This window comes from Ochotona curzoniae, unplaced genomic scaffold, assembly GCF_017591425.1.
Source record: "Ochotona curzoniae isolate NIBS_2020 unplaced genomic scaffold, NIBS_Ocur_1.0 scaffold_3835, whole genome shotgun sequence".
Taxonomy (NCBI): Eukaryota; Metazoa; Chordata; class Mammalia; order Lagomorpha; family Ochotonidae; genus Ochotona; species Ochotona curzoniae.
In genome coordinates, this window is record NW_024467114.1 from 17,955,803 (window position 1) to 17,982,320 (window position 26,518).

The 26,518-nt window shown below is 42.9% G+C and overlaps 1 protein-coding gene across 1 annotated transcript; it reads right to left on the bottom strand.

Moving 5' to 3' along the window:
* Nucleotides 1-13,325: 13,325 nt before the first annotated feature.
* YAE1 (YAE1 maturation factor of ABCE1) lies at nt 13,326-17,313 on the bottom strand. Its single transcript, XM_040964716.1, has 3 exons — nt 17,132-17,313; nt 15,903-16,024; nt 13,326-13,932 (listed from the first exon to the last, which is right to left on the bottom strand). Exons 1-3 carry the CDS (start codon nt 17,258-17,260, stop codon nt 13,500-13,502), a joined length of 684 nt encoding a protein of 227 aa, XP_040820650.1. The 5' UTR covers nt 17,261-17,313; the 3' UTR covers nt 13,326-13,499.
* Nucleotides 17,314-26,518: the final 9,205 nt, after the last annotated feature.

Consider the following 26,518-nt stretch of genomic DNA (forward strand, 5'->3'; position numbering starts at 1 on the left):
GTGCACAGTGCCAATACTTTGGACCATTCTCTGCTATTTTCCCAGGCTGTAAGCAGGGAGCTGGAAGGAAAGTGTAACAGCTGGGATGCGAACTGATGCCAATATGGGATCCTAACGCTTTTAAGAGTTTAATTCTCGAGCAACTACCAGGGCTGGACCAAGCGGAAGCCAGAAGTCAGGAGCTTCATTCAGGTCTCCCATGTGGGTAGCAGGGGCCCAAACACTCAGGCCATTTATCCTCTATTGCTTTTTCCAGGCTGTTACAGGGGAGCACAGCCAGAACACTAATCCGCACCCGTGTGGAATGCTGGTGTTGCTGGCAGTGACTTTATCCACTATGTCACAAAATGCTAGTCCCTAAAAAAATGTTAAAAACATTTTTATCATAATTTTTAAATTAAAAGTGTGATAACATTTTATTGATTAAAAAAGTATTTTATAAATGTACTGTAACCAGTATTAGACGTTGAGAGAATGAAAATATTTGACTTACAATTTTTACTCATTTGTTGAATAGATATTTATTAAGCACCAAGAGTTGCCACGTGCTGGTCTAGGTGACTATGCTTACAACTGTGCATAAAACAGACAAAAAAGGAAGACTAAATTACTATTTTTATATTTGAAAGAAACTCTCCCATAAAGTGTTCACCAAATTATGAAATAATGATGACCAAAACATAACTACTTAAGTTCAGGAAATGAGCAGTTAAACCCTAAATGATGAGTCAAGAATAGAAAATTGGAAAATGATTTGCCAAAAACACAACAGAAATAAAAATGGGAACATGCATTATAGATAACTAAGAAAACTGTCATGAAAATGACGAAGGCAAAAACTGAACAGAATAGCCAAAGTGGTGTGGGCCAGGCAAGGAGTCAGTAAGAGACAAGAAGCTTAGGGATTGTCAGGCCCCAAGCTGTGTGCACCACCTACATCCAGTCACCTTGCATGCTGAGGCAACCTGACTGAAGGTTCATACACCCACGCCCCTTATGCAGCTAAGCTAAACTGCCCATCAGGCTCCACATGTCATGGCAACTTCCTGGAGATTCCATCCCCAAACCCTGCCTCCTTTGCCTCTTCAGTCAGGCACTAACCCTAGTCCCATTCATTATCCTGTAAAAAGGACAGCGCAGATTGAGTGGGAGCAATTCTCTCTTGAGGTTGTCCACCCTTGTGTCATGTGTACTATCCTTTTCCATTAAAAAAAAAATCCTGCTCTTCTGTTCACCTCTATCTACATCTCCAGCTATTTCTTTTTTCCTTAAGATTTACTTTATTTATTTGAAAGGTAGAGATAGAAAGAGGGAGAGGGAAAGATGGATCCTCCATCCACTAGTTCACTCTGCAAATGGCCACAACAGCCAGAGCTGGGCAGACCTGATGTCAAGAGCAAGGAAATTCTTTTGAGTCTCCAACATGGGGGCAGAGTTCCAAGGACTCGGACCATTCTGTGCTGCTTTCCCAGGTACATTAGCAGAGAACTGGATTGAAAGTAGAGCAGCAAGGACTCAAACCAGTGACCATATGGGATGACATCTTTGCAGAATTCTTACACACAGGAAGACAAGAATCTGGGCTGAGGAAACTGGGTGTCTCTCTGAGCCAAACCAGAGCTCTCAACCCCGCAACGTACTTTGGGAGTCCTAACCCCCACAATGTAACAATGTCAGCCATTTAATAATTTTAAACACACACATTGACATACAATCTAAAATTAGTTCTTGATGTGAGATCCAGGAAGACAGAGAGTCCAGGGGTAGAAAAAGTAAGAGTTTAAATGAGAGAAAAATATGATAATTAGCTGAATAATTTGATAAGCTATATGCCTTGATGGGCTCTATCACAGCCTTGATATGTCCCTACTCTGTTCAGAGATTCTTTTTTTGTTTTCAATAATAATGACATATTTTTAATTTACATTTTACTATTTGTTACAATCTGGATTAGTGTTTTACGAGTATCATTTCCATGAATTCCTATGTAATCCTTTGAGATAGGAGGTAGGTGCAATTGTTATTATGTTTTTAAATATAAATGAGGAACTAAAGGAAAAAAATATCTAAGGTCTCATCATTAACAGATAAAGTTGGAAAACAGATCCAGTTTGTGTGATCCAAGATCTCATGCTTTTCACAAGCAGCCATGTTGCTGATTAAAGTATACTAGTTTGCTTGTCACGCCTTAATTAATTTTAGCAGAATACTGTCACTGCATGGACCAAAGAAAATCAAAAGATATAGCATCTTTTGGCCTGGTGCGCTGGCCTAGTGGCTAATGTCCTTGCCTTGAATGTGCTGGTATTCCATATGGGCACCAGTTCTGATCCTGGTGCCCCCGTTTCCCATCCAACTCCCTGGTTGTGGCCTGGGAAAGCAGAGGAGGACGGCCTAAAGCCTTGGGACTTTGCACCCACGTGAGAGACCTGGAAGAAGTTCATGGCTCAGCTTCAATAGTGTGGCCACTTGGGGAATAAACCATCAGACGGAAGATCTTCCTCTCTCTCTTCTCTGTGTATCAGCTTTTCCAATAAAAAAAAAAATCTTTTTTTTTTTTAAAGATATAGCATCTTTTTTTTGGTCAATATATAGTTTCTGGAAGTATGTTAAAGTAGAGAAATACCGTGTTAAGTAAAATGAAAGTTCTTGCATTCCAACTTTGTAGGGGACCCAGAGAAAAAGACAGTGTACTAAATCATAATTAACAGATTTCCCAGAGGAAGAGGAACTAAATTGTTATCCAAGTGCAGTGTAGGGGTTCTCAGATCAATGAGGCTGAAAGATAATTGCACCCCATAGGTAAGACTCAGCCTAAAACAAGTAAAATGTAGAACAGAACTGAAATATTTCCAAAATCTTTCTGTATTAACTCCCTATTACTGCTATAGCACGTTACCTACAAATTTAATTTGAATAATATAAATTATAGGTTTATGTTCCATAGTTTCTTTTTTTATTGTATAAATTTTGCTTTTGATAATTTTTACATATTTGATTAGGGTGCGAATGGTCAAAGGCTACAGGAAAGTGGGTAAGTGGGTGAAACCATTGTTTTAACATTCTGTTTTTTCCTTCCTGCATCTGGGAGAGGGGAGAGATAAGGGGAGAAGCCATGCCCTGCCTCCCTGCCATCTCAGGGTCCCCAGTGTGGGACATTCCGCAAGGGTCCTGCTCAAGTGGTTTTGACAGTTCAAGTTCTGTATTGCTACTGAGCTTGCTATTCCAATCATGATGAAATCTCTCCAGACTCGATTGGCTTACATAGTCCACCTTAGAGTCTTCATTTGCTCATGTATTCACTGCCAACTCTTTGCTGGGGTAGTTGATCAATTTGTTCTGTCCTCCATCCTGTTATGGTACCAGGTATCCTCTGCAGGGTCCAGTGTATTTCCAAATCCTCCATTTACATCTGGATATGCTGTCCACTGCTCTGTCTAAGCCAATGAGGAGGCCTAGCTCAGACACGTGCATTCCATGGTCCAACCATGGAACCTGCAATTTCCTCCATGGTTGGAGTTCTGAGTCTAGCAGTTCAGTTGGGAGGATTCCCAAAGAAACTTCATTGGAGGTGATCCCAGACCTGATTCTTGTGTGTGCATGCCAATACAGGGTCCAGCACAGTCCGTCGCCCAAATCGGCCTATGCACACACTGTTAGTAGTAATTGCTGAGTCAGTTAATACCAGTTCTTAGTTATCAAGAAAGAGATAAAAGGGTTTCTTTTATCCAGGTTTGAGTTGGATACGTTTGATCAACAAGAGTATGGGAACTCTCACTAAAACACACCAGGATTTGAGAGCCCTAATTGTGTAAGAGGAAGTAATTTATTCATAAGTACTTTCATGATATTTTTGAACACTTCTGATGCTAATTAAGCAACTCATATACTACAAAACTGATGTCCCAACAGCAGGGCATATCTCAGATTTGGAGCACAGCATCCATTTGTGCTTTCTTCAGACTGTTCTTAAGCATTGTTTCAACTTTAGATTTCAGATTCTAAAATACACCAGGCCACCAAAATAGCCATGTGGAAAATTACACAGTAAGAATTTTAATTTACTGCTACATTTAAAAAAAAAAATTCATCAATTTGTGAGGTCAACTCATTCTTATAAAAAAATTAGTGTATTTATAATAAATATAATAAAAAGCTAGCTTCATTTTACACTAAAAATCAAGTGTTATCTTTTCATATTTTAAGTAAGTTAGAAAAATAGCATGTAGTCTATAGAAATGAAAGCAGAAGCGAGTGTTTGGTGGCTGGTTAAGTTGCTGACTCAGATCCGTGCTCCCTCTGGAATGGCGGGTCCGCTCCCACCCCAGCTTGGAGTCTAGCCTCCTGCTGATGCACTCTCTGGCGGGTAGCACTGTGGCTCACTTAATTGGGCGTGTGGTACCCCTGCGTGCGGGAGACTTGGATTGAGTTCTCAGATATCTGAACTCCATCCAGGGCCCTAGCCAGTATGGGGTTTTGGGGAGTGAACTTGCAGAAAGAGCTCTCTCTCTCATTCTCTGTCTCCTTTGTGTCAATGTGCTACTCTACCAGACACCAGAAGCAAGCAAGGAATACACAGATAGACTCGCTTTATCTATTAAGTCTAGGGAGCTGAAATCAGCTAACAATTACTAAGCAAACAACCCTTTATTTGATGCAGATAAAAAGGGCTTCTTCTTTGGTGGGGGATTATTAGAAAAGAAACTGTGATTTCTGTGCAGTGTGGGAGGTGATTGTCGTTTTTTGTTTTGTCAAGATTTGCCACTCCCCACCACCCTTCCCTCACCCTGCAAAAACAATAACAATAACAAAACCAAAAACCAAAACAAAACAAAACAAAAAAAGCAACCTCTGAGTAAAAGTTCACGATGATGTGTTAATTAAATTATTTAATTTGGCCTTAGTCAAAGATTGGAGAAATGTTTTACACCTCCAAGTGACAACTATTCGGATTGAGGGCTCTTAACAAGTTTGGTAAATCAGGAGAGGCCAAGGACAAACTGGTGTCAATTAGCCAAGAAGATAAAACAGAAAGATTAAGTAATAATTTTTAAAAATTTGCTTAATCAAATTTTTATGTGGCACAAGAGCTTTCAGGAAGTATGAGCTAAAGACTCAGGGCAAACTGTTTCTGTAGTTGGATTCAATGGCAATTGGATGGCTGAGTAGAAACACGGCTGGACAAAGAGCGTCTGATGCAGAGGTAATAGACTGAGAGGGGAACCCAGCCCGGCCAGTCTGTTTAGATTCTTCCTGGCTTCTCTGTGCAGCGTTCCTTCCTTCCTGGTACAGGCAGGACCTTGTGAAATGAGGCTCATAGTCAGTGAATTTACAGAGCGACACTGGTGGACGAAGCCCCTTGGTAGTTTTCTTGAACTCTGGAGTTTCCAAAGGGTCCTCTGGTTTGGAAGTATGGGGAACTCAGACAATAAAAGCATTTGTCTCAGGGTCTGGAATGTACGAGGCCCTCAATAAATGATTGTTGGCATCCCTGAAATAAGTTGATTTCTAGGTTGTAAAGATACAGTATTTACTTACTATTAGCAAGTTATTTATGTGTTTGAAGGGTACCAACACACACACACACACACACACACACACACACACACACCACTTCAATTTGCTTGTTAATACCCCCAAACAACCGGAAGAGAGCCAGGGCTGGGCTAGATCAAAGCAAGAGCCAGAAATTTCATCTGGGTCTCTCGTATGGTTGGCCGAGATGCAAATACTGAAGTCACCTGCTGCTTCCTTGGCTTATTAACAGGGAACTGGGTTGGAAGCAGATTAGCAAGGACTTGAACTGGCACTCTAATAGGGTTGCAGGTGTCCCAAGAGCAGCTTAACTCACTGTACCACAACACCACCCTTCTTACCCAGGATCTATTCTTTAGTGAAAAGAACAGCTGATTTTTAAAAATAATTTACATGGTTTCATTTCTGTGGGAAATTTGTTTTGAAAATAAACATCTGTGGAAAGAACGAATTTTTAAAAAAGATTTATTTATTTTTATTGCAAAGTCAGATATACAGAGAGGAGGAGAGACAGAGAGAAAGATCTCCTGTCCGTTGGCTTACTCCCCAAGTGACCACAATGGCTGGTGCTGCGCCAGTCTGAAGCCAGGAGCCTGGACCCTCTTCCAGGTCTCCCACATGGGTGCAGGGTCTGAAGACTTTGGGCCGTCCTTGACTTCTTTCCCAAGCGACAAGCAGGGAACTGGATGGGAAGCGGGGCCACTGGGATTAGAACCAGTGCCCATATGGGATCCTGGCGTGTTCAAGGTGAGGACTTAAACCGCTAGGCTACTGTGCATGGCCCAAGAATGAAATTTATATTACAGAAAATAGTACCATGGTGAGTATCACATGGAAACACCTGCAAGAATCCACAGGGTTGGTATGCGCGTTTGTCCTTTGCTGTTGTAGAGCTTTGCTTGTTAGACAATAGAGCTTTGTGTGGAGAACTTTGCAGAACTATTTCTTTTCTGACTGTGCTGGAGACCAGCAGTGCAAAGTCAAGGTGTGTATCTGGTTTGGCTTCTCCGCGCTTGCCGTTGGTTGCTGTCTGCATGTCCTCGTGAGGTCTTTGTGCTGCACATATGTATTCCTGGTCTCTCTGAGTCTAAAATCCCTCTTCTTGTGATACCAGGATTAGTACCCACCCTAACAGGCTCACTGGAACTTAGTCACTTCTTTAAAAATCCTTTCTCCAAATAGGGTCACCTTCTGAGGAACTGAGGGTGAGGACTTCATCTGAGTTGGCGGGAGTTGGGAACATCATTTCAGTCTATAAACGGTGGGAATTTGGGAGATATACTTTTCCCCAGTAACGTATGTCTGTCTTTCTTTCTTTCTTTCTTTCTTTCTTTCTTTCTTTCTTTCTTTCTTTCTTTCTTTCTCTCTCTCTTTCTCTTTCTCTCTTTCTTTCTCTCTCTCTCTTCTTCTTTTTAAAGATTTGTTCATTTCTTTTTACTGGTTAGGTGAAGTTACAAAGACAGAAGGAGAGACAGGGAGAACCTTCCATATGCTGGTTCACTCCCCAAATGGCCATAATGGCTGATGTTAGGCTGATCTGAAGACAGGAGCCAGAGCTTCCTTGGTGTCTCCCATGTAGACACAGGGCCTCAATGACATAGGTCATCCAAGGCCATAAGCAGGGAGCTGGAGTAGAAATAGAACAGCCAGGACTTGTACTGGCACCCGTATGGGATGCTTGCCCTACCAATGGAGGCTTTATGTCATCATGATGTCCCTCTGACCCCCAGTAATATTTTCTACACTGATTCTGTAATATGTAAATATTTCACATGGAATCTAATTATTTTATAATGTAGAAAGGCATTTAATTTGTATAAAATACAAAAACATACTGTGCTGATACTTAAAAAGCAGATCTAGACTTAGATAATTATAAACAAAGTTTTCCACTGACCTAATGTCTCCAGGGACATTTTAAAGTTGTGAGAGCTGCAGGCCAATTCTTTGTGGTCCATGATGGATGCCAGCATCACAGGCTGTACTGCACCGCCTCCCCACAACCAGAGCCAGGAGTGCCCCTCTTCCATCATGCTGGCAACCAAAGGGTACTCTGACACTTCACAAAAATGTCCCCATCAATCACTGCCACGTGAAAGTCAAATTTTATCCTAATGCTTGTGAATATTTAAAACGCTGCCTTCTTTCCCATTCTCTCCTTCTTATTTAAAAATAATAATGGAGGAAGAAATCAAGCTGCTACATTTAGCTCCGGCATTGGGAAGCTTGGCTGTGTCTGGTTGTGGCAGTGGTATGATGGCTGAAACCATCTGAAGACAGTTGAACCTTTTACAGTAGCTCATCCAAACTGCAGTGTAATGTTCCAGAGAAAACATAGTAGCAGCTAATAAACATGAACTGGCCTCTCCCTGAAGCCCTCTGCAGACACAGACTGATTTATTCTCTGCACCCTGTGAGGTGGCTGAGATGATTTGAGAGAGGAGGGATTGGTGTCAGGAAGGTGAACCTACCTGGCAGCAAGGGAGCTCTGGGGTCACTGAAGACCGCCATACTTGGCCATAGCAGGGCACTCACGCTGTGTAGAGTGCTGACTTGGCACCTGGCACCGAGCTCAAGTTTTACAAACATCATTTTGTGTAATCTTCCCAGAAATGAAGCCTCCATTTTATAGTCGTTACAGATTTGAAAAAACAAATGGTTTACCTGCATATGACAAGTACAAAATAATGGCAAACTTGACTGAAGTTCTTGACATAGTCAAAGCAATGTGGTAAATCAAAGCTATTGTATGAATAAAAAGGGTAATTCTGACAGTTCTTGAATTTTATTTTTGTGTTGGTGCAAAAATGTTTTGAAATGCATGTATGGAATAAACTTTAATATCAACTGAAGCAAAAATCTTGTAAGGAAGGTGTGAAAAGCCATAAAGACAAATATGAATTGTTTTTAGTAACTCCATAGCTCTGTTACTTCCCCTGGGATTTACCTTTGACTATGCATAGATTAAGAAATAAAGGGTTGGTGCCATGCATTGTAGTCTGAGTTTCCACCTGCAGTGCCAGCATCCCTATAGTGTCTGGTTCCTGTGCTGGTTGTTCCACTTCCCATCCAGCTCCCTGCCTGTGGCCTGGAAAAGCAGTAAAGGACGGCCCAAAGCCTTGGGACCCTGCACCTGTGTGGGAGACCCAGAAGAAGATCCTGGCTCCTGGCTTTGGATCAGCTCAGCTCCAGCTGTTGCGGTCACTTGGTGGGTGAACCAACAGATTGAAGATCCTGTCTCTCCTCTGCCTTTCCAATGAAAATAAATAAATCTTTTAGAAAAAAGATAGAATACTCTTGGAAAAAATCCTTCTACTCCTACTACATCAATGCAATAACGACCATATCAGAGAATGATTTTCTAATTTTTATCTTTTTTTTTTTAAAGATTTATTTTATTTTTATTGGAAAGGCAGATATACAGAGAGGAGAGACAGAGAGGAAGATCTTCTGTCCGATGATTCACTCCCCAAGTGACCGCAATGGTCAATGCTATGCCGATCCGAAGCCTCTTCCAGGTCTCCCATGCGGGTATAGGGTCCCAAAGCTTTGGGCCATCCTTGACTGCTTTCCCGGGCCACAGGCAGGGAGCTGGAAGGGAAGCGGGGCTGTCGGGATTAGAACCGGCGCCCATATGGGATCCCGGGCGTGCAAGGCGAAGACCTTAACCACTGCGCCATTGCGCCGGGCCCAATTTTTATCTTTAAAATACACATTTTTATACTTATAACATTTTGTAATTTATTTGATCCACGAATATGCCATAAACATTTCCTTGTTTCTATAGTTTTCACAATAATGTACCATTTATTTGAGTGGATATTAATATAACTTACTTAAGAAATTTTTGTTGCTGGTCATTTAGATTGTTGCTGTTATCTCAATACTACAGAAATGTAGTAACAAGCATCTGTGGGCTGAAAGTTTTTAATCATTTGTTTATTTCCTTAGATCAAATTCTTTTTTTTAGAGTTTATTTTTATTGGAAAGTGAGAAATACAGAGAGGAGGATAGACAGAGAGGAAGATTTTCCACCTGATGATTCACTCCCAAGTGACCGCAATGGCTGGTGCTGTGCTGATCTGAAGCCAGAATCTAGAAACTTCCTCCAGGTCTCCTACACAGGTGCACGGTCCCAAGGCTTTGGGCTATCCTTGACTGTTTTCCCAGGCCACAAACAGGAAGTTGGATGGGAAGTGGAGCTGCCGGGATCAGAACCAGTGCTCATATGGGATCTCTGCGTGTTGAAGGCAAGGACTTTAGCCACTAGGCCACTGAGATTAGAAGTTTTGTCACAGTCCTGCCTAGGAACTAGAGACCCTTTACACTTGAGAAACTATGCCTTAGGTTCTAGGTGTTTACTTGAAGACTTCAGGGATTTGGAGACTAAAAGGTGTTTTTTTCTTTATGAATATGTTTCTCCACAATTATGTTCATTTTAAAAAAGTACTTAGCCTAAGAATTTAAAAGGTGGGGTCGGGGCAAGCTAATTTCTTGTATGTTGACATATTCAGAAAATGCTTCTCACCCAATAATGATACAAATGACTATGTTTGGGGCAGCATTTAGGGGCAATTCTTTCCTTCTGTCCCTGGGTCTGTGAAGTCCCAGCAGAGGAACTTGTACTGACACAGCAGGGTGCATTGGCACCACCTAGCGGCCCTGAGCTAACTCAACAGCTCCTGGGAAAAGGATCCAGACTCAGGACCTCTCTCAACGGTGAAGCATCATGCTGATATTTAAGAAAAAGCAGGGACTGAAGAGGAGGCAGAATGCAGTATTCAGGACAGAGGAATTAGCAATGAGTAAAAACTAAAAGTTGGGAGTATCTAGTCTGCCCCTAAAACCTTGTAATATTGTCAATAAACAAGTGCAGTGCAGTATGTGCGTAATGGGCGAGGAGGCAGCATGGGAAACATGACCCACAGTGCTGCTTGGACCAGAACTGAAAGCCAAGCTTGCAATTTACCCAGTAGAAGCATTGGAATAAATCCAGGCTTAAAACACAGTAATCTTGTTTATTGTTTTTGAGGATGATTCTGGTGTCGAGGGAGAATGAATGAGAAGAGGGCTACATCAGAGGTATTGTTCATGGAGATAAAGACTGGCACAAGAGTTCAATCAAAATTTGATTGAAAGATGTCAAAGTCTCCTGAAAATGTTCAGCTGTAAATAGGGAGTAATGGCAATGGAAAAACCGAGAAGCTAGAAAACATTTGGATGGAAGGGATTACATTAATAGACTGAGAATACAAAAAGAAGTGGACAGGAAGGGAAAGGAATGAGGTCAGGTTTAGACAAGCTGTGTGTTCTAAGCGGTTGAGATAAGCATAAGAAATGAGCAGCGGGAAGTTGAGGTCAACAGCTTGAGAAAGGGATGAGGGGTTGACATAGTGGCTTTGGGATGATTAGTTTAATTGAAACCACGGGAGTAAGAAAAGCATCTGGTTTGAGTATGAAAGTGAAAAGAGGTCCAAGAATGAAACTCTAGGGAACCCATGCTCAAGGGGCCGAGGAAAGCTAGTGAAATCATAGTGAAGGATAAGAAATAGTGAGGCCGCAGAGAAGCAGAAGGGATTGTAAGAGAAGGCGATGGTTCACGTCCAATTTTGGAAAAAGCCAGCGATGGACTTTTGTGTGCCTTTTGTTATTCGTGACCTTGGCAGAAAGCTACTTGAAGCTGAAGTGAAGGGGGGTAAGCGATCGGCAGCAACAGGCTTCTCCAGGCTGTCTGTGGGGAAAAGGCATTGAGAGCACTGGAAGGCAAGAAGCTAGGGAGAAGTGTGGTCCAGGTGGAGATCTGAGAATTTCTGTACTGCACCAAGTCTGATTGGCGATTTATTCACACAGCATATGGTGACTTCAGCAACTGGTCTGAAATGAAGAATAATTTAAAAATAAGTCAAACTCTCAGATTTGAGCAGTGAGAATTACAGCCTGGACTTGGGTTGAGGTTCTTATTTTGGTTGAGCACTAAAGCAGTCACTGGGCAATGCCGAGGGCATCTGCCCTGGGCGCACGTGGACGGCATACACAGTGGTGGCCCCAGAAGACGGTCTAGCCTAGTGATATCACCTCCATCTTAAGAACACCCTGTGATGTTCACAACAAAGACAAAATCACCTATGATGCAACTCCTGGAACGTATCACCACTGTTGAGTAATGCATGGCTGTAAATGAGATAAAGCAGTAAAGCAGTTGAATTTAGCTGCCCAGTTCCTGTTTAGATCTGGTGAAGGCAGGGGTGGGTTGGAGGGAAGATGCTCTGAGTCTTAGAAGCAGAAATGTCAGAAAAGCATATTATTGTGGGCACCTCCTCCCCGCTTTTTTGAAGTCACCACCCACAAATAACTTTAGGTGAAATTTCAAAGGAAGCCAGCCACATCACTCAAACATCCAAATCCTAAGTCTTGAAATTGTAGCTGTGCCAGCTCCGTGGCAATCTTCTGTACCATTCATGTTCATCTAGGGTTTCTTCATGGGAAGATCGGGCAGGCTTACACTATGAAGCAAAGCAAAGGACAAGCAAGGCTTCTTTACTTCACTTTTAGGGAAAGCAGATGTTAATGAGCACACATTAATATTCTTCTGCACCCTAGGAAGTTCTTTATATTTTTAAAAAGATTTATTTTTTTATTTGCAAGGCAGATTTACAGAGAAGGGATAGAGAAGTCCTTCTACCCGATTGTTCACTCCTCAAATGACTGTAAGGACTAGAGCTGAGCTGAGCAGGTGCCAGGAGCCTCCTCAGGGTCCTACACGTGGATTCAGGATCCCAAGGACTTGGCCATTCTCCACTGGATTCTTAGGCTACAGAGAGCTGGACTGGGAATGGAGCAGCTGGAACATGGAACCAGTGCTCATCTGAGATGCTGGCACCACAGGCTGGAGGATTAGCGTGTTGAGCCATGATGCAAGCCCGTGTGAGCACAAGGCAGAGCTGCAGCTGAGACATGATCTGCCATGTTGTTATGCGGCACTTCCAAATCCTCACTCCTTGGGAAAACTCCTTCTTTAGACTAGAACATGAAACGTATTTTCTGCATTTTCCATGGAATTAAATGTCCTTAAACATGAAGCCTAAATTTTAATATTTTGCTTTTAGTCATTTTATCAGCACCATAAACATTTCTTCAGTTTCTCAGTCTCTTAATTTCAACATATATCCACATACCTGTGTATATTACATACACCTTTGTATATACATATATGCATACATACCATTGTATGTACACATATAAATGTGTGTGTATATATATAGATATGTTAACCATTAGATTACTTTTTAATAGTTTATGCTGCCTAGCTTGTGATAAGATCCTGACCACCTGATAATGACCAGAACACATAGGGTTAGGTTTTTATAAAATGTGATTCTTGTTCATTTTATCTAGTAAGTCTGAAAAGGCTTGATTTTAGTCAGAAATTTGAAAATGACAATACTAACTAGAATTTTCAACACTTAAAAAAATGTGTTTATTTATTTGAAAGGCAGGAGTACAGAGACTGAGATCTTCCATCAGCTGGTTCACTCCCCAGATTCCTGCATCTGCCAGGCCTGGGCCAGGCCCAAGTCAGAACCGTGGAAACCCATCTGCTCCGATATGCAGGTTCAGGGGCTCAAGCACTTGGGCCACCTTCTGCTTTCCCACGCACATCCGTAGGGTGCTGCTAAGAGGTGGTGCTCATATGGGATGCTGGTGCTGCAAGCAGCAACTCACCTGCTGGACTACAACCCCAGCCTCAAAATGCCTTAAATTAAAAAAAACCTGCCAGTGACAAAAAATAAAAGGAGTATGTTATATTTAAAAGTGTCAGTTTTGAAGACATTTTAAGTTTTCTTGAAGGATAATCCGGCAGGTAAAGTGTGGAATTCAGTTCACGTTTTGGTTACCTCGTTAGGACACAAAAGGCCCTAAAAATGTTGCGAATGCTATTTTCATTAGAAACATGTAGCTGATTTTTACAGTTGCTTGAGGTGTTGTAATACATCCACTGACAGTCCCAGCTGTTCCACTAAACTGGTTGTCTGTTCTAAAATCCAAGTGAAGCCTGGGTGTTCAGAACACGCATGCTCCTGGGTGCTACTGTGTTTTGAATCTGAGCTGTGCATCCCACTGGGATGCTCGCTGCAGATTTTGCTACCCTCAACAATGTCTTCATGAGTCAGTCCTTCATTCTCAGCGTCATTAGTCTCTCTCTCAGCTGGAACCACATGACACAGGTCCATGTCCTCCATGGAGTCCAGGATGTCCACAACGCTGGGCTGCTGCCTGACCGACTTCAGATGCTTGAGCACACACTCTTCACACTGTCCAACTGCATCCAGAAGACGGCTGAAGTTACTGATGAAAGCTGAGCCGCTATCATGACGGTGACACCACGAGAGCAAAGCACTGGATGAGAACACAAACCAGAAAAAAAAATCAACCACAGGCTTTTACAATGTTTGATGCTAGCTCTGCATGTCTCTCCTCCACATAAAAATGGGTTAATGAAAGGGATGGCACTGTGGCATAGCAAGCTAAGCCTCAGCATGCAGGGCCTGAATCCCATGTGGGTGCTGGTTGGAGTCCTGACTGCTCCACTTCTGACCTAATTCCCTGCTAATGCACATGGGAAAGCCGTGGAGGATGGCTCAAGTCCATGGCCCCCAGGACCCATGTGGGGGACCTGGAAGAAACTCTTGGCTCCTAGCTTCGGCCTAGTCTAGCGTCTGCTATTGTGGCCATCTGGGAAGTGAAACAGCACATGGAAGATCTCTGTTACTCTCCTTCTTTCACTGTAACTCAACATTTCAAATAAATAATTTTTGAAATAAAATCAGTTAAGAAATGATGGTATAATAAGATTAAAAAATATCCAGGGATGCTATTTTTCAATATAAATTCAACAGCTGGACTCAACACCATACACTGTAATTCAGAACCCCTCTTTCACAACTCTTCACCCTCATTCCTGATTTTAAATTTTCCTCTTATCACTACATAACTTCTGTTGAAAAGGACTACAGCATGGAGACAGATGGAAAAAACTAGTTTGTTCTTTAAGGACAAACAGCTTCTAAACCAGTGTTTCTCAATGTTGGTTACACGCTGGTATCACCTTAGCAGTTTTTAAACCTTTGGAGGCCCAGGTTCTATCCCAGACCAATTAAAGCACAACTTTTGGAGGGGTATCTTTTTGTAAACTGTCCCAACTAATTTCAAGGTGTGGCAAAGACTAAAAACCAGTTGTTTGCCATCAACACTGAAGGTTAGTGAAAAAAAGTTTAAACATTCACTTTCTCAGGTTCGTTATGGCATACATTATTATTTGCTGGATTAGAAAAAATTTTCTTAAATTAAAAAAATTATTTTTGATGATTTTTTCATAGTTGATCAGCATGAGAAGGAACACGGATTAGGGAAAAGTGGATATGGATCATGGTTTCCGAATTTTCTACTTCCTCCTGTTTCTGGGGGAAGGGAGGAGACAAAGGGATGAGCCATGCCCAGCCTCCCAACCACCCCAGTACCCAGGGATGGGGAAAGGCCACCTGAAATCAACCCAGGGTCCTGATGTGGCACATGCTCTGAGGGTTCTGCCCAGGTACAGAAATAATTTTCTTAAAGGTAAGAATTCTTTCAGTGTTAAAACATTTAAAATTTTGCCTTTACTTGTCTAGTATGCTCTAGTAATTTTTCAAAACTATTTTAAGTGTCAGGCATGGTAGCCTGGTAGCTAAAATCCTTGCCTTGCATGCGCTGGGATCCCATATCGGTACCAGTTTGTATTCTGGCTGCTCTACTTCCCTTCCAGCTCCTTGCTTGTGGCTTGGGAAAGCAGTCGAGGACGGCCTGAAGCTTTGCGACCCTGCACAGGTGTAGGAGAACTGAAGGAGGCTCTTGGCTCCTGGCTTCAGATTGGCTCATCTCCAACCATTGTGGTCACTTGGAGAGTGAACCAGTGGATGGAAGATCTTTCTGTCTCCTTCTCTCTCTGTAAGTCTGCCTTTCCAATAAAGGCAGAGTCTCCCACATGGGTGCAGGGTCCCAAAGTTTTGGGCCATCCTCAGCTGCTTTCCCAAGTCACAAGCAGGGAGTAGGAAGGGAAATGGAGCAGCCAGGATATGAACCAGCACCCAGGTGGGATCCTGGAACATGCGAGGCAAAGATGTAGTCATTGAGTCATCACATCAGGCCTCTTACATCTTAAAAGAGATGAACTGATGATTTGTACTCTTTAAGGGCAATATTCTGTGTTCTTCAGCACTTTTGTGTATGCAACAGCAGAAAAAAAAAACTTTAAATGTTTACTTTGACATACTACCTTCATGAAAACCAACTAGTATTCCAGATTCAGCGTTTCAGTTTCTTTGAATTACCTCAGGGTTCCTCTGAGTTGCCCATAGTTCACGATGATTCCCGCACCTTCTTTATAGCCTTGACTGAAGCCCTGTTGAAGAGCCACTGCTTTGCCAGCGTCAACTCCGTCTCGGTAACCTTCCTGAAAACAGGCAGCGAAGAACTGCAGTTGGAACTGACAGCAAGTGAACCGTAGGTACACAGGCTTTTCTAGAGAGGCACAGAGCCAGTTTAGAAAGCTGAGGAGATGGGCTTTTACTGCATTGCTGAGAATAAAACAGGATATTCACACAAGCGAAGTAAGACTTCACTTCCTGGTTTATCACTGCCTACCTCTGTTCTGAAGTGTGGATTTTACAGTTTCTAGTATCTCAGTGTCTTCACCGAGAGGAACATGGACTCTCTGGCAGGGACTGGACAGGCGTGGATGGGAGAGAAGGCAAAGTAAGGAAAGGCCACCGTGTGTCAAGGAAAGGGAAGCCAGAAGCCTGTTTGTAGAAATTTCCTCGAGGCTTAGATCCGAGTAAATTCTCCGGGAGGCGGAGACTTTGTTCTGCACATCCCAAACCTGTCACAGCGCTCAGAAACGCTCATTACTGATCCATACAGCCGTGGCCTCCCATGGAAAAGCTTTGTAACTGACAACATGGCTGTAGACTAATGTTTCACTGAAACATTAATTTAGGGCAGATCCCCAGCGCTGCCAATTAGATGAAGCGGATGCGGCCCCCCCACACCATTTAATCTTCACCTAGAACTAAGCACTAGGGCTCCACCTGGAAATTCAGTTTAGTCTCAACAAACTGGGGAGCCCCAAAGAGCGACGAACAATTCAAACCCAACATAGAAAAACAAAACCAGCTTTACTATTCTCTCACGTACCATCAATAGTCCATATTAGCTTTCTCCCACTGCCCCTGACAACACTCTGAAGTTCCCTTTTTCGTAGATCTCGGATAAAACTACTGCTGCCTCTGGACTGTCCACCCCTCACGCTGACCACGCATTCTCTGACAGCCGTGATTAGCACAGGCGGGTGCAGTCGGACCTCCCCGTGATCATCACCATCAAACTGCGATCCTCCCACAAGCACTGCAACAACGTGCTTCCACGTAACCCAGGGGAATCGGCGGCAAAGCGGCGAGGACGGCGGCGCCGGGCAGACTGGGATCCCTCGGGACCACAACTCGGGGCGTCTCTCCCCAACACACCCGGGACCCCAAGGGATTCACCCTCCCTCCGGCTTTACTTTGACTCGTCTCTGCATGCGATTCTGCCATTCCCGCTGTTGCAGGAGCGACTCATCGGCTTCCTCATCAAACACGTCCCCGTCTTCTGCAGGGATCTGAGCACAGGTGGCAGCTTGAACCCACGACATTACCCGGGTAACCGGAGCGCCGCCGGCCGCCGGAAACGCCCGCAACTCCTTCCGCTGCGAGGGGCGGGGCGTCGCCGGCGCGTGCGCGGAAGCACTGTCTACCTGTCCCCGGTGGAAGCGCCTTCTGGTCCCACCCTAGACTGCAGGTTGTGGGTTATGGGAGAGGTTCGTCTGATAAAAGCCACTTGAGATGATTACTGAGCGAATACTGCCCCAAGACGGTCCCTTTCCGAATCTCAGTATACTTAAGGGACTTGACAATCTGATATTTAGTGGTGGTAGTTTGACACAAGAGGGCAGGCAGTTTGAGACCAGTGGGAAATAGATGCGCTTGCATCAGTAGTATGTCTTCATTGATTCGCAGTACCTTTTGCTGCCTTCCACTCTTGTTCAGATGCCCTAAATGCAGACGGCGACGGCCGGAACTTGCCCTGAGCACCGGCAGGTGTGACACAGAAGAGGAGCAGTGAATAGGAGCCCCCCCTCTTCAGCTGCTGTCTGTCTGAGGCTCTCATAAACAAAACACAAAAAGCAGGAATCTCAAAAATCCAAAAGTTGATTCTTGGAAAAACTAACAAAATAGGGAATTTTTCTGTGGACTTTATTTTAAAGCAGAAAAAAAAATTATAAGAGATGAAAATAGGGACAATCACTGAAATAGAAGAAAATAAAATATTATAAACTAGCTGAAATTCAAGAGGAATACACTTGAAAATCTAAAATAAATAACTTCCTAACACAATTGACTCAAGAACAGTGAAGCATGAAAAGGGAAATTACCATAGAAAAACTGTACATTAAATATCTACTATAAAAAAAAATATGGAGTCTTAGTAGTTTCACAGTTAAGTGCTTTTTAATATTTAAAGGATAATGGATAAGTTAACATTTTTCTAATTTACAGCAAAGGAGAGCTAATACACATTTTGTAGTGTCAGGCTTACTGTAACCTGACAAAGGTGGTAAACAAAACAATTCAAAACAAAAATGAAGCTACAGGTACCAGCATTATAGCTAAGTGGATTAAGCCATGCACTAAAGTATCGGCATCCCACGTTTGAGTCCTGGCTGTTCCACTTTTCAGTCCAGCTCCATGCTAATGGCCTTGGGAAAGCAGTGAAAAGTGGTTCCAAGTATCTGGTCCCTGCAGCCACGTGGGAGACCTGGAAGCTCCTGGCTTCTACCAAGCCTGTAGGAGTTTGGTAGGAGGAAGCAGCACCGGATACGGACAGCCTCCAATTGTTATCTATGTCTGTCAATATTCTGGCCGAAGTTTATGGAGCTCCATCGTGAAGAGTAAGTTTGTATGTGGCACAAATGGCCAGATTCTTACTACCCCTGCCAAGTGCGTTTATTGGCTTGGGGATGCTCCAGAAGAGCGAGAGGCCTTGGCTGGAAACTTAAAGCAACTCCTCTAGGCACTGAGAGCTGGAGGCTGAGAGTTAGGCATGCCTTTGGGGACCAGATGATCTTTCAAGAGTGCTACTCTGTGGCTTCCAAAATGGCCTACGCCACTTTATTTTTCTTTTTTAAAGAAGTGAACCATAAAAAAAACAATGCTATCCTCTGTATAAATTCTGATGTCACAATCTGAACTTATTCCAGAGTATTTGGTAAGCTTGACTTGCAGCTCAGTATCCGTTATATAAATTACTCTGATGAGGTCAACCTTTAGGATTTGCTGTAGTTTTCTGCCCATTCCTCTGCTTATCATTCATCCTTTGTCTTTTCTGGTAAAGCATTCAGTAATTCTTTTTAATGTCTTCCTATTTCCAATCTCCTGCTTTCTCTCTTTTTCTTTCTTTCTTTCTCTTCCTTTCTCTCTCTCTCTTCCTTCCTTCTTCCTCCTTTCTTCTCTCCCTCCATCCTTCCCTCCATCCCTTCCTTTTTTTCTTTACCTTAGTCTTCCACACTTTGTTTATGCCTAACTTGCTCTTTTGTATGTGGCATCACCAATTCTAAAAGGACAAAGACCTTTTTTGGAATCTTCTTCAGAGTTTCTAGCATACTGATTTTAATCATGATTCAGTCTTGGCAAGCAGTCTGTAACAGAACTGACTTCCATATGGCACAAGAGGTACTTTCCTTACTCTCCCTCATTCCTTTTGAATTTCTAATCCTTAATGGTATTCAGTACCAAGTCTTTTGATGATATCTTTTAATGTCTTATGTCAGGCCTATTAAGGCTGTGTGTATATATATATATATGAAATATACAAGATATCAATATATTATTAATATTAATATTTTATTATGTGTAATATAGTAGAAATATAATATATAATATTTAAAATATATATATTAGAAAAAAAGTTTCTGGTGGCAAAATGTTTTCTCTAAAGAGGGGGCCTAAACAAGTAAAAATTAACAGACCACAATGGCAGTGGCTTATTGCCAGTCACTGTTGGCAACTGAGAAGTGAACCAACAGGTAGAAGCACTTGCTGTATCTCCACTCCTCAAATGAATAAATGAAAACATTTTTAAAGTAGCTCTTGGGCAGAGTTTCTTACACTCCATTTCAAAGCATTAAATTTATTTTAAGATATTTTGTATGACCCCAGTTAGAATCAAAGGTAATAATAAAATTATTGGTCAGGTATAGAGTATTTATTGAATAGCACAAAGGATGAAGTAGAAATTTCAGGAAGCCCAATTGATCCTCCTAATGGCCTATTGATGGCAGTTATGTCTAATAGCACATGAGCTTGGTCAAGTCTGTCCTTTTTGTTTTAAATCCTGCTGCAATTCCAAGCTCCTAACAATTTTAATGTGCTATGCTTTTCTTTTCCTTCATAGTAAAGCTTCTTAAAACAGTCAATTCTTTCTCTCTTGCTTTTTAAGTCCTTGTAATCTGATTTCAGCCTTGTATCCTGTGGTTGAAGTATAGAGCAAGTTCCATAACATTTTGGCTGAAGAATATCAAATCCCTCCCTGCAGTCCAGCTCTCCAGTAGCATCACATTTAAGTCAAAATAAGTCAAAAGACCTATTTTCAAGGTCAGCGTCTTTCTACTACTTGATCTAGTTTGTTGCTGAGGCTTTCAACTTTTTTTTTTTTACACTAATATTGCACCATTGCAATCGCTTTAAATTTCGCCTGTGTTTGAATCAGAAGATAAAGAGTCCTCAGGTTATGCATTGTTGGTTGGTCCTTTTGTTGTTTTTCTTTGTCTTCTCTCTTTCTCTCCAGCTACGTTTGCCTCCTTGCTGACTTCAACACACTCAGTGCATCTAGGTCTATGGCCTTTGTGCTGGGTGTTCCCTCTTTGTGAAAGAATTCCTCCCACCTCTACCACGGCCTGTTCCTTCTCTTCCTTGAGTTCTCTGTTCAAATGTCACATTATCAGAGAGGCCTTTATCCAAGTAAACATAAACTGGAAGAACCCACGATCACTCCCCTTTTCAGTGTTGCCTTATTATTTTCCATGGAGGTTCTGATATTCTGTCTCTTCAATTCAGTGGGAGTAGGGCTGCTATATGTTTAGTGTTTCTTCTTCTTTTTTTTTGCTGTATCCTCAGTGTTGCCACAAACAGTATGTGGTCATAGAAACTCCATAAATATTTGTTGAATGAGTAAGTGGGTAAATGGATCAGATGACTCTTGCTTCCACCATACCCAACTCTTTAAATATTTGTTCTGATCATGCTTGTGCTTGGTTTTTTTGGTAATGCCAATTATATTAGAACATATGATCAATATGTATAAAATGTCAGTGAATGGCATACCGCTGTTCTCTCTGTGTGGATAATCATACAGGTAGGTCAATGGATGGCCAATTTCTTTAGGAGGAATCTGTTTGATTTTGACTTCTAAAGTCAGGACAAGATGTTCCAGGCCAATTTTGTGCACACCAGTGCTAACATACTGTGCTTGAGTGAGCCTAGGTTTTAGTAAGACTTAAAGTTTTTTTCTTTTTTTTAAAAAAATATTTATTTTTATTGGAAAGGCACATATACAGAGAGGAGGCGAGACAGAGAGGAAGATCTCTGTCTGACGACTCACTCCCCAAGTGGCTGCAGAGGAAGGAGCTGAGCCAGTCCGAAACTAGGAGCCTGGAGCCTCCTCTGGGTCTCCCATGCAGGTGCAGGATCTCAAACCTTTGGGCCGTCCTTGACTGCTTTCCCAGGCTGTGAGCAGGAAGCTGGATGGGAAGTGGAGCTGCTGTGACAAGAACCAGTCCCAGTGTAGGTTCCCAGGCATACAAGGTGAAGTCTTTAGCCACTAGGCTACCATGCTGGGCCCAAGACTTAAATTTTCAAATCTTGTTCCTACCATTTCTTGGTATGACATTGCCTGGTGAGTGATCTGCTCTCTTCAAATGCTCTCCTTTGTAATGGGGGAATAATTGTTCTTGTCTTACAAGCGTATTATCAGTGTTTGGTGAAATTGTGTGGCCCACTTAGTGTCTGACACTCAAGGAATGTTTGTTTTCTTTCCCATTCTGCCATCTTCCAAAGCAAAAGTAGTCTTTTTGTACAAAAGCACATCTTTCATCTAGAGATTGGGGCAGACCAGGTCATTTCATTAAAGAGCTGGTGGTGTAATAATTTATTTAGAAACAAGCTATGGCTTCCACAGAAAGCTCATCTGGCACATGTTCACATGTTTTCCTTTCAGCAAGAAAGCTGATGGACTATAAATATCTTATAATGTACAGCGTCTGTACCTGAAGAAATATCAGGCGGAGCCATGCAGTGGATATACCTCAACATAAAATCTGTCACTTTTGGAGCCCTTGAAATATCACCCCATATCTTATATCCCTGCACTGTATGTGCTTATTTGATAGTGTTGGTGTTCCTTGCAGTTGCTGAAGTGACACAGCTCCCACTTCATCATTTGTCGAATGATTGAAGGTTTCAGGCAGATCGCTGTAGCCCGGTCGTGTCACTGAGTCCTAGTTCTTGAAGAACAAAAGACAGCAAGCACCTAACTTAAGGCTGATGTGTCCTGGTGGATGTATATTCTCAGCAAATTTGTGATTTTTTTCTCCCTCTGTGCAGCCAGAGGAGCAGAAGGACATATAAATTTCAAGTTTCCATTGGCCAGTGGGGCCTCACTGTTGTTTTATAAGGATTTGTAAGATTCTATCCCTTCGAGTCTTGTCTGCAGTCTCGGGACATCTTCCAGGTTTTCTTTCATAACGCTTTCAACACACAGAACTCAGTGGGCTGGACAGGGAAGGTATTATGTGTGTGTGTGCTTGCCTGTGCGTGCCTGTGTGTGTGTCTGAGGCTGCCTTGATTGAAACGCCAATATTCTGCTGCTTGCTAGTCTGAATTTACTATGGCAATAAAATGCAGGCATTCCCCCTGCATAGTGAAGGGAAGCGTAGAAGTTGAGCTTTGCCATTTATTTAGTCGAGTCAGCTTAATGAAGACCAGTGCTCAGTTCTTCCTTGGGCTTCGTTCTTGGTTTTGGTCTCTTGAGCTTCTCATCAGCTGCGGATTTCAGGGGAAGGCGTTTCCCTGGTGCTCTGTGTGGGAAAGGAAAGGACCATGTTCAAATTTCAGGGATTCTAGGTGCAAGTGGGACTTGGTAAGAGATAGCATTTGGAATCATCTGCACTGGTTTTTCTTCTTCCTTCTATTATCAGCTTCTTTTGGAAGGAATAAATCACAAAGCATTGGCAAGGCAAGGTTTTTACTTTTTCCCAAGCCATCAGATAATGGGGATTGTCAAGCTATACAACTTGTCTTGTGCACTGCAGGTTCAAAAGGCACTTCATAATTGCTCCCAGAATTCTTTATGGCCTGGGAGCAAATGAGAGGAGAGAAATATTGTATAATAGTCATTGGGAGGAAAGAGTCAAGCACTTGGTGGGTTGGTTCTGATTCAAAAATTGGGACTCAGGACAAAATACAAATTTGAGGGGCAAATTTTGCTTTTTATTGGTCAGGATGCCATCTTGCATGCCTGCATCTCGTATCAGAGTGCTGGGGTCAGGTCCTGCTTCCTGATTGCGGCTTCCTTCTGGTGCTCAGGCTGGGAGGCAGCAGGTGATGGTCCCAGCGATCACACCCTGGCCACTCCTGGGGCTGTCCTGAGTCGGTTTCCTAGCTGTCAGCATTTGGGTACTATAGTAGCAGTGGGAAGCTCTCTGTCTGCCTGCCTGCCTCTCTGTCCTGCAACCTCTTAAACAAACAATTCAATCTCAAATACAGTCAATTACGTTTGATTTCTCCTTGACCTTGTTGTATGTAGAAACACGTAGCAGTACTGTATGTATTTGCTTCAGAAATGAATTTAACTCTCAAGGATGCCATTTTTCCTGTACCATGAAAAAGATTGAATGACTCATTTAAGTATTTCTTGTGTCAGGTTGTGAATACAAAGATAATTCAATCCAAAGTAAACAACATTTTAAAAAAGATTTATTCATTTTTTGTTGCAAAGGTAGATATACAGAGAGGAGGAGAGACAGAGAGGAAGATTTTCTGTTTGCTGGTTCACGCCCCAAGCGGCCACAATGGCTGGAACTGAGCCAATCTGAAGCCAGAGGCCAGGAGCTTCTTCTGAGGCTCCCACAAGGGCACAGGTGCCAAAGCCTTCGGCCATCCTCCACTGCTTTCCCAAGCGACAAGCAGGGAGCTGGATGGGAAGCAGGGCCACTGGGATTAGAATCGGCACCCATATGGAATCCCAGCACATTCAAGGCAAGGACTTCAACTGCCAGGCTATCACGCCAGGCCCAAACAATTATATTTTTTTAATTAGCTTGTAAGCTGTTTTCCAGCAAAGAGCTTATGGTCTAGTAGGGAAAAGATGTAATTGATATCAGAAAATCACAAAAAAGTTAAATGCCATTGATATGTACAAATGAAGGATAGATAAGTTGTTCTGAGTAGAGAAAGGTGGTGTTTTGCAGAGGGTTGGGGAAAACTCTGAGAAGGCATTTAGAGCTGAACTTCCCATTCCAGGTAGTCAAAGACAAGGCCATGAAAAAGCCTGCTACAGAATGTATAGCCCTCTTAGGGTTGTAGGTAGGGGACATGAGAGATGGGAAAGGAACAAGGAACAGTTGTGTTGGAATTAAGACTCCTGGGGCTTATGGACTACCTTTGGTAACCCGAGGAATACAGGGCAGGTGAAATTTTGGAAGCAGGGTACAAGGGCCAGGAATCTGGGACTGTTTGGTGCTTGACACCACTTCTGGCACCAAAAGGTTTGCCTTTTCCTTACGCTGTTCCCATCCGTGGGGACCCCAGGTGACTTACATTTCTGATCCATGGACTGTTCTTATTGCTGCCTTGGACTGGAGCAAGGCCATCGACAATGCGTTTGGATGATTCATAGAACTCTTGATGATCACAGTTTATCTTAAAGGATTCAAGGCAGGAAAGCCAGGCACAAGGGTTTCACACGGCAGGTCGTGGGCTGAGTGGTGCAGAGCCTCCATGTCCTCTGCTGGTGTGTCACACTTCCTGCACTCCCCTGTGCTCTCCAACCTGGAAGCCTGCTGAGCCCTGCTGTGCAGCAGTTTCTGTGGACATCTTGTTGCAAAGGCATCTTGGGTTAAGTTATTGGCCACTGGTGACTGAATTTAGTTTTTATGATACATAGGGACAAAGATCAGTTACCTCACAATCATGCCAAAGGGAAGGATAATGGTGAGAGAAGTCTTAGATAGAAGGTGGGCAGTGGAAGCCGCATGGCGCTAGGAACAGCAGACAACACTGGCTCAGGGTTGCAGATTCTGGGCCGTTTTGGGCCAATACTTAGTGGGGTGAGCCTGGTTGATCCAACTTCACGGAGTGTGGTTCATCAAGGTTGGCTCTGCTTAGATGCTTCTGTTTGATAACCCAGAGCAAGTTGAAAGAGAAAATGATTTTATCATTTGGTGCTATCTGTTCTAACAGATCGTTCCTATTGTTCCTACATGCTCACAAGCAAACAAGGACTGAGCCTGTGTGAGTTCTGATAAAATCATCGCAAGCAATGATGATTTGCTCTGCCTGGCCAAGGATGCTGTCCACCTTGTTAGCAATCAAAGACTTGAATCTATAGAGATTTGGAGAACATGCCGACCTGCAGTCCTGAATCACTTAGAACGTTCACATACTTCTCTTTGCTACTGGCTGAGGAAACTTGGAAGGCAAGAAATTAACTCAAAGATCCCAAAAGTCAAATAAAGAACCTGACTCAGACTCCACAGAGCTGAAGGTTAACCTTTTCCTTGCCTCTGCTAAGTAGCTAAGAGGTGAGTCAGTACAACGCCATTGAAGCCCTGAGGAATCAACGTTAGTATCTGTGGTGCAGAGACACCTAAGCCTGCAAAGGTATGATTTGGGACTAAAAGTCACCTGCGAGGGAAGAGAAGAATCTGTCCAGAAGTGGCATAGTAAGAATGATGAGAGAGGGGTCCAGCGCAGTAGCCTAGCAGCTAAAGTCCTCGCCTTGCATGCCAGGTATCCCAAATGAGCACTGGTTTTAATCTCAGCAGTCCTGCTTCCTGTCCAGCTCCTGCTTGTGGCCTGGGAAAGCAGTCGAGGATGGTCCAAAGCCTTGGGACCCTGTACCCGTGTGGGAGATCTGGAAGAGGCTCCAGGCTCCTGGCTTTGGATTTGTTCAGCTCCGGCTATTGTGGCCGCTTGGGGGGTGAGTCATCGGGCAGAAGATCTTCCTCTCTGTCTCTCTTCCTCTCTTTATATCTGAATTCCCAATAAAAGTATAAAGAAAAACCAATCTTTAAAAAAAAAGAATGAGAGAGAAGATAATTGGCATTTAAAGAATATCAAACATGTCACTGGGTCCACAATGGATACTTTAAAATATTTCTTTACTTGAAGGGAAGAGAGGTATAGATTTCCTAACTGCTAGTTCATTCCTCAGATGTCTAAGTTTAAGCCAGGAGCCTGGAAGTCAACATGCATCTCTGGTGTAGGTGGGAGGACTCAAACGGTTAAGCCATCTCCTGCTTCCTTCCAGAGGGGATGCTAGCAGGAAGCTGGAATTGGAAGCGGAGCTGGGACTTGAACCTAGGCACAGTAGGATGTAGGATATAGAATGTGATCCCAGGGGCATCTTAGCTACTATGCCAAATGCCTCCCCTCACCCCGATAGCTGCTTTATCTCCATGATTCTTCCAGTTTCCCTGTTAAAAACAAACAAACAAAAAACTCACTACATTTCACATCTCTGCTGAGGTTAAAGCACAGACGCAGAGGGTTGAGTCAGACAGACTTGGCTCCATTTCTGGTTTTGTTGTTCAGTAATTATTTAATTTTTTTCTGCCTCAGTTTGCCTGTTTACAGAG

Bases quoted from the DNA above. Each gene is read 5' to 3' on its own strand.
- YAE1 (XM_040964716.1), bottom strand. From the start codon at position 17,260: ATGTCGTGGGTTCAAGCTGCCACCTGTGCTCAGATCCCTGCAGAAGAC. The intron at 16,025-17,131 runs GTAAAGCCGGAG...GCCTGTTTTCAG, and splicing joins GCATGCAGAGACGAGTCAAA to GAAGGTTACCGAGACGGAGT. The intron at 13,933-15,902 runs GTAATTCAAAGA...GTTCTCATCCAG, and splicing joins CAACTCAGAGGAACCCTGAG to TGCTTTGCTCTCGTGGTGTC.